At 46.5% G+C, this 7227-nt stretch overlaps 1 protein-coding gene across 5 annotated transcripts in view; it reads left to right on the plus strand.

Moving 5' to 3' along the window:
- PUM2 (pumilio RNA binding family member 2) overlaps positions 1–6018 on the plus strand; it is a 79670-nt gene extending 73652 nt beyond the window's left edge. For all 5 annotated transcript variants that reach the window (XM_088480283.1, XM_088480281.1, XM_088480284.1 and 2 more), the window contains one exon: positions 3364–6018. In XM_088480283.1, coding sequence (XP_088336409.1) covers positions 3364–3495 — 132 coding nt within the window. In that variant the 3' untranslated portion in view covers positions 3496–6018. The remainder of the gene's footprint in view (positions 1–3363) is intronic.
- The last annotated feature ends 1209 nt before the right edge of the window (positions 6019–7227 follow it).

Here is a 7227-nt window from a genome sequence, read left to right on the forward strand (position 1 = left end):
AAACTGGCGGGGTGGCCTGACCCGAAAAGACAGGGCGTACCCCTGAGAGACTACTTCTCAAACCCAGGCATCCATGGTGGTATTGTGCCAGCACTGGGCCAATTGGAGAAGTCGGCCTCCCACTCTGAGGTCCCCCAGAGGGAGGCCCGTCCCATCAGGCCGCAGGTTTATCTTCCTGCTTGTAAGAAGGGCACCGAGCACTCCAGGCTTGCTTCTTGGGTTTAGAGGCGGTCTTAGCCGCCGACTGTCTCGGGAAGGACTGACCTTTTGCCTTACCCTGAACCAGAAAGGAACGAAAAGCCGAGCTCCGGACCTTGGCAGGCATTGCCGCTGAAGGAAGCAAAGCTGACTTGGATTTAGCCAGGGTGTCCACTATTTTGTCCAAGTCCATACCAAATAGTAATTCTCCATTGAAAGGTAAGGCCTCCAGGCCCTTCTTTGAATCGGAGTCCGCTCTCCAGGACCTCAGCCATAAGGATCGGCGGGCAGACACTGCTGCAGCCGATACTCGAAGTCAACAGACTAGCATCCAAAGAGGCTTCTCCAATGTAGGAAGCAGCGTCCCTCATCTGTCCCAACAACGCCCTCTGGACATCCGGAGCGTCGTCCGGAAAGGTATCCTCCAATGCGTTGGCCCATCCCTCAATGGCCTTGGCCACCCAGGAGATGGCCATGGACGGTCGGGCCACTGCCCCTGAGAGGGAGTAAATGGACTTTAAGCAAGTCTCAACTTTCCTGTCCGTGGGATCCTTCAGCGAGGATATAGACGGTAATGGCAAAGTAGCGCTCCGTATTAAATGGGTGATGTGAGAGTCCTCCGCCAGTGGAGTTTCCCATTTTTTACAATGTGCCTCAGGAAAGGGGCAATTAGAAGCCAACCGCTTCTGAGGTAGGAATCTCTTACTGGGCGCCTGCCAAGCCACCGCCATATGATCCGTCAACTGATCAGACAGGGGAAACACCGCAGAAGCCACCTTTAGTCTTTTTAAAACTAGGATACTTCGACTTAGGAGCTTGTGCCTCATCCTCTATTAGGAGAATGGCTCGCACCGCCCTAACCAGTGCTCGCACATTAATGGACGATTTGGTATCCACTTCCTGGACCGATGTGTCCGAGTCAGTGTCGTCTGGAACCTCTGAGGACCCCTCTGAGTCCGATACATGTGCCGCCTGCGCCATTAGTGCGTTTTGACGCCCTAGAAGGCATGTCAGTCTGCGCAATAATTGCGGGACACCCGGGGAATGGGGGCCGGCCGGCTGGGGCAACGCCCTAGCAGGAAACCGCAATCGGGACCGACAGACGGTCCGCAATAGACACCAGCACCTGAGAAAACCGCCCATGGTGGTTCCTGCGTTATAGGAGGTTTTGATGGGCCAGGAACCACCTGGCACCGTCTACACAGGCCATCCTGTGACAAATCCTCCCTATCCACTCCTGCAGAACAGCGTCCGCAGGAGACCAACACCGGAGCCACGGAGTGCTCAATCTCCTCGTCTGACATGACAAAATATATTATATAAATAAATATATCTGGCAACAGAGCCAAATCAAGCGCACTCACCAGTGTGCTGAACAACAGCCCACAATATGGCACTGTGTAACACACAACTGTATGTGACGGACCTCACCAATACGTGATTTATATAGGTGAGGTCTGTAGAAACGCCCCTCCCCCACACACCTGTAGGGCTTGTAGGAGAAGTAAAGGGATAGGTATAAGCTGACAGTAAGTAGAAATAAGCACAGACAGGCAGCACTAGCAAAAGTCACATACCATGCAGGAAGATATACTCACTGCACCTTTCCACTGCAATCAACCTCCCAGATTCAGTGTCTGGGAGGGCTATAGTGCTGTGTACACTGTCCTTAAATCGGGGGAGAGGTACACAGGGGGACCGGTCCGTGTGCTCCCTGAGAGTATCTGCGCTGCCACTAGAAAATGGCCCCCAGAGACCTCAGAGGAGGAGTGGCCGAGTAACTGCAGCTCAGCGACGCCAGACTACATGCTGAAAGGCGCGCTGAGCTGGGGGGAGGAGCCGCTAAACAGAGAAGGCTTCCTCCCCTGGCTAGCAATTAACCCCAGGGCTGCCGGCTTCCCGCTTGCCGTTGAAATCTCTGGTGGTCTAGTGGTCTCAGGGGGTATTCCTCCGCAGAGGGGGAGCCCACCGCCACCGCTAGCAGCCCCTGGTCTGTCCCCTAGAACCGGGGGCAAAGGACTGCATTTCTGGCAAGACCCGCGAGCCGCCGCTAATCGGCGACTCGCGGCTTACCTTGTCTCCGGCAGCAGTCCAGGGAGGTCCCCAGAGTCCGGCTAGTACGGACTCTGGCCTCCCGCCGCGATCCCCAGTGCGATACTGGCGTTGCGGCGTTAGCGGGGAATAAGAGCGGCAGCGTGAGCGTCTGTATAGACAGCCCTTCGCTGCCACTGAAGAGCCGTTAAAAAAAATAGAAACCCTAACGGGCTCTTTTTTTTTTTTTTTTTTTTTGTAAATAAAAAATCTTTTGGGGGCTGCTCCTGCAGCCCCCCTGCGCAGGGTGACCCGACTCCGGCCGGGCACCAACTCAAACTGAGGTGTCTGTGGCTCGGGGGCGGGGTATAGAGGAGGATGGACCCTAGTGCATCCTGGGAGCAGCGAAAGCTTTAACTGCGTGGTGCCCGTGGATCCAGATCCAGCTATACCCTAAGGTCAACCCTGTGGACCCCCTATGGACCCTGAAGTAGAAAGACAGAAAAGCCAATTGGTGACTGGTTTCTATAGTTGTAATGTGGATTTGCCCCTATGGACCCTGAAGTAGAAAGACAGAAAAGCCAATTGGTGACTGGTTTCTATAGTTGTAATGTGGATTTGCCCTTTTCAGAAATGCAAGTTAATAGCCCATTAGAAGTCATGTGGGATTGAAGAAGTGGTCTATAGACTCTGCCAGATATATGACTGAAGCTGATTGTTTGCTATAGGCAACTTCTCCATCTGCCCTCTCTCGCTAAGGTCTGATGCATCCTCTAACACCCCCCCCCCCCCCCCCCCCTCATTTGGAGATCCCTGTTTTTCTCTTGCTGCAGTGTATTCTGCCAGACAGCCATTATACTGGGTATAACATGACTCCAGCGCTTCAGGCCAGTGGTCAGTAAGTATCCATAAATGTTCCATTTAAGGGGGTCCTCTCCCCTGGGACAGCCACTGCTTTCTGTACTCCTCTGATCAGCTGCCGGCTTCTACTGTTATGTATCATTGCGTCTCTGAATACTACGCTCTGTGCACTAATTGACCTGCCCACTACCTCTTGCACCAGGATTGTAATCTTCTGTCTTTCCGAATAATTGACGTCTTTTTTTTTTTGTGTCCTCCCCCCTCCCTTAATAGATCCGACCACACATCACAACGCTACGTAAATATACGTACGGGAAACATATATTGGCCAAGTTGGAGAAGTATTACATGAAGACTAGCACTGATCTGGGGCCAATGATCGGGCCCTCCAACGGAATGCTCTAGGGAAGGTCTGCAAAGGTTTAGACAACGCCTCTCATGTATGATGAACCCTCCCACCTCGCCTTCTCTCACAATACCTGATGGTGTACCATGCTATTTATTGTTCTCCCACTTGAAATCTCACTGTGGCTCTGATATACATTTCGGGGCCCCCTCTGACTGCGGTGGGAGACTTATCCAACTGCCTCACTAGTCTAAAACCAGAGCCTGTAAATGATGTAAGTGTATCAAACTGTCACATATTTTGTAAATTTTTACCTTGTAAAGTTCTGTAAAAAGTGGTAGTTTTTAAAGGGAAAAAGTAAAGTATTTTAATACGCTGGTTTGCCAGTTGGGTCAGTCTCCTGCCGTCGAAGCGTTCATTTGTAAATAGATTTCTAGTCTTATTTTGTTGCATATTATCATTTTTTTTTTCTTTTTCTTAAGACTTTTTAAAGTACCTTTCCACAGGAAAGCAGTTGGATACGGGCACATAAATGAATTGCCTAAAGCATACCAGTCACTGACAAACACACACACACCGCTTTGCAGGCTGTACCGATATTTAGGAGGACGCAGCCTGCCTGTTCACTAGGGACCAGTGACGTCACAGAGGAGCCGCCATTGTGTGGGTTGAGGAAAGCGTCCTATCGGTTCTCTGCAGAAGGGTGACGTCACAAGGGCATGGTACGCAGAGTGCCTTCTACCTCAGTCATGTGACTGTCTATAGGGTGAATTGTGTCACAGTTTCCTTGTGAAAAAAGCGCCTTGCGCCTGGATGTCACTAGCTACTATTTAATTCATAGGCCGCCTTCTCGCGGCCCAACGGATAGGCTGCTCAGGCAATGTTTTAGACATCCTCTAAAATCAGGATTAATTGACCGATGTCTTTCGGTCTACTGCTGAACCGCACCTGCTGAGCGTTATGTAAGCTGTTTAACATTAACTTTATTTCAGCATACCGCTTCACCTGCCGGGGAGACTCGACCACGGGCACACCACCCTCACCCCCGAGTATATGGTCGCATCGCTAAACAAAAAAAATTCTGTTAATTTCCCTTTTTTTTTTATTTCCAAACATCTAATAAGTGTAGAATGATTTTCATAGCAGCAGGCAATTCACTGTGTGTGTGTGTGTGTGTATGTATATATATATATATATATATATATATATATATATATATATATATATATACACACACACACACTTTTTTTTTTTTTATCTAGTTCTACAGGCACCACCCCAAGCTGCGATAGATAGTAACGACTAAACGCCTTGCACTCACTCAGCAATCACTTTGCAGGTGTGGACAGGGATCAGGTGCCGTTACCTCTTTGCATGCAACAGAGACTTTGATGAATTCCACTATTGTGGTTAATTGCAACCTCAGGCTGCTAAATTAAATATTAAAAAAAAAAAGCCTCTTGTTTGCTACGGAAATACTTTACCCCGGAGCCTCCAGTAGAGGGCGCCGCTTAAACTTCAGAACATACTGAAGCACTGACGATGAAACATTGCTTAGCTCTGCAAGGCAATGGTAGTAATGTTAACGTAACTGTTTATTTTATTTTTACTCCCCACCCCCTTGCGTATAAAATGGTGTGACATTTAATTAGCAGCTTAGAAATTTTATTTTCGCTGTCATGATTAGCCAAAACAAAGTAGATTTAGGTAGAGGTTAAAAAAAAAAAAAAAAAAGCCTTTTTTTTTGCTGGCTTGACATTTACGCATGATAAAATGAATATAAAGGAAAAAAAATATATATATTGAAATGGCTTTGTTTGTAATTTTCCTTCTGTTTATATGAATATATGCTTTGTATTGTAGAAGTGTAACTAATGAGTAGATGACCGTTTACAGTGTCATTGTTTAATACGAGCCTTGCTTATTTTGTAGTTGGTTGTACAGATGTACATTTGTAACTTTTTGCTGTACATGTCACTTGTTCCACCTCCCCGTCGGGGATGGGGGGGGCAAAATATTTTGCATTTTAGTGTACATTTGGGTGTCTCTATTTTGCCTTGGCGAATAGTGTTGTATAATGTAAATTTCTTTACTTCTAAATCAAGTTGTTGTTTTTTTTTGTTTGTTTTTTTTTAAACCAGCCTTTATACAGCTTCGTAAAATATATAAATATATAAATACCAGCTATCTATTTATCTACCGCTAACAAAACCGTTCTTGTTTATATACCACGGCTGTAACATGTTAATAGAAATCAGTGCAGTACATTTTTGCATAGAATAAATGAAAACGAGTATGATATTTATATTATAATATAAATTTCTTCCTCACGTGGGAACGTCTCGGAAAGGCCGGCGGCTTGCTCTGTATAAAAGTACTGTATTTTTGATTAGCCTGCTCAAATGCCAGGAAAGGTAAAAAAAAAACAAATGTATGTAAATTCTTGTCCATTTTGGTGAACATACAACAGTGTAACGATGGTGTACATTTACAAGCGGCCTTATGTACATTTCCCAATGATCTTTTTAAAAGGCAGAATTGTGACCACATGTGTATAATTAAAATACTTTTTAATCCTTTCACTTGTTGCCATTCTCTTTGGTATAGTTTGTATCCTTAAAAAAAATTTACAAATAGATTTTTTAAAACGCCAGTCTTTCAGACTATAAAGATATACTAAATTGTGAAAGTACCAACCAATCGGCTCCTAACTGTCACTTTTCAAGCACAGCCTGTAAAGTGACACTTAGAAGCTGATTGGTTAGTACTTTATCTCTCTCCAAGCTTAGATAAATATCCCCCTAAGTCCCTCATTAAAAATCTGCGCTAGGTTTTTTTTTAATTATAATGGTTTATAAATTACCATACAAAGGGAAAAATAGCCAACAATATACAGAAGTACAGACAATATATCAATTCATATATTTACATAATTACAATGGACAGTTCACACAATTATGCTGAGAGGATAAAGAGGGCCCTGCTCATATGAGCGGACATTCTATGGGGCTGGACATGAGGAGAGGAGAGCAGAGACTGCAGCGTTAGGAGGAGGGGGGGTGGTAAGAAGGAATAAGAAAGTCAGTTAAGGTCCCGTTTAAAGGCTGGGTGATAGTCTAATGGAGCGAGGGGCGGGGGCAATGAAAATGTGAAATCAGATCTGATACCAATATGTTTGTGCATGATGGCTCCTGTATGCCCACTTCCCCTTCACTATGTCCCTTCTCACCGGTCTACATCCGTGATCTCTTCTGTGTTCTGCACCCGCCATGCTCGCCGGCTGAATGGGTCGGTACTTTATTCCGAGTTGTACGCTGATGCAACTGCATTCTCTCACTAAAATATGCAAATTACCTTGCAAAGCACAGCTGAGCATAGGGACGCCCACTGCGGCCTTCTCCTATCCATCCAAAGTCGCTCACCTGCGTAAACATTGGTACCATCGATGCACATCGGGCAGTCACGCAGCGTGTAAGTCAGGTCTGACCAGCTGCAAACACTGCAGCTCTGACGCGCAGGAGCTCTCGTCCTGCACAGGAGAACGCAACGGCTAATTTATGCACACACATGAAACTCCTTTTAAGTGGCCTTTCTAACCACCCCAGTTATCTCCCCCCAAAAGCTGACTGTCACTCACTCTGCGAGTGGTACCTCCATGCGAACATAATTGTATCATAATCGCTGTGCGTGCGCAGTGTGGCTTTCGTGAATGCGCCATAGCAAAAAAATGCTCTATCTGCGGAAGTATCGGCATTGCGTACAACTCAGAATCAGGACCTTTATTTCCATCC

Source organism: Taudactylus pleione, unplaced genomic scaffold (genome assembly GCF_031769625.1).
Source record: "Taudactylus pleione unplaced genomic scaffold, aTauple2 ptg000252l, whole genome shotgun sequence".
NCBI classification, from domain to species: domain Eukaryota; kingdom Metazoa; phylum Chordata; class Amphibia; order Anura; family Myobatrachidae; genus Taudactylus; species Taudactylus pleione.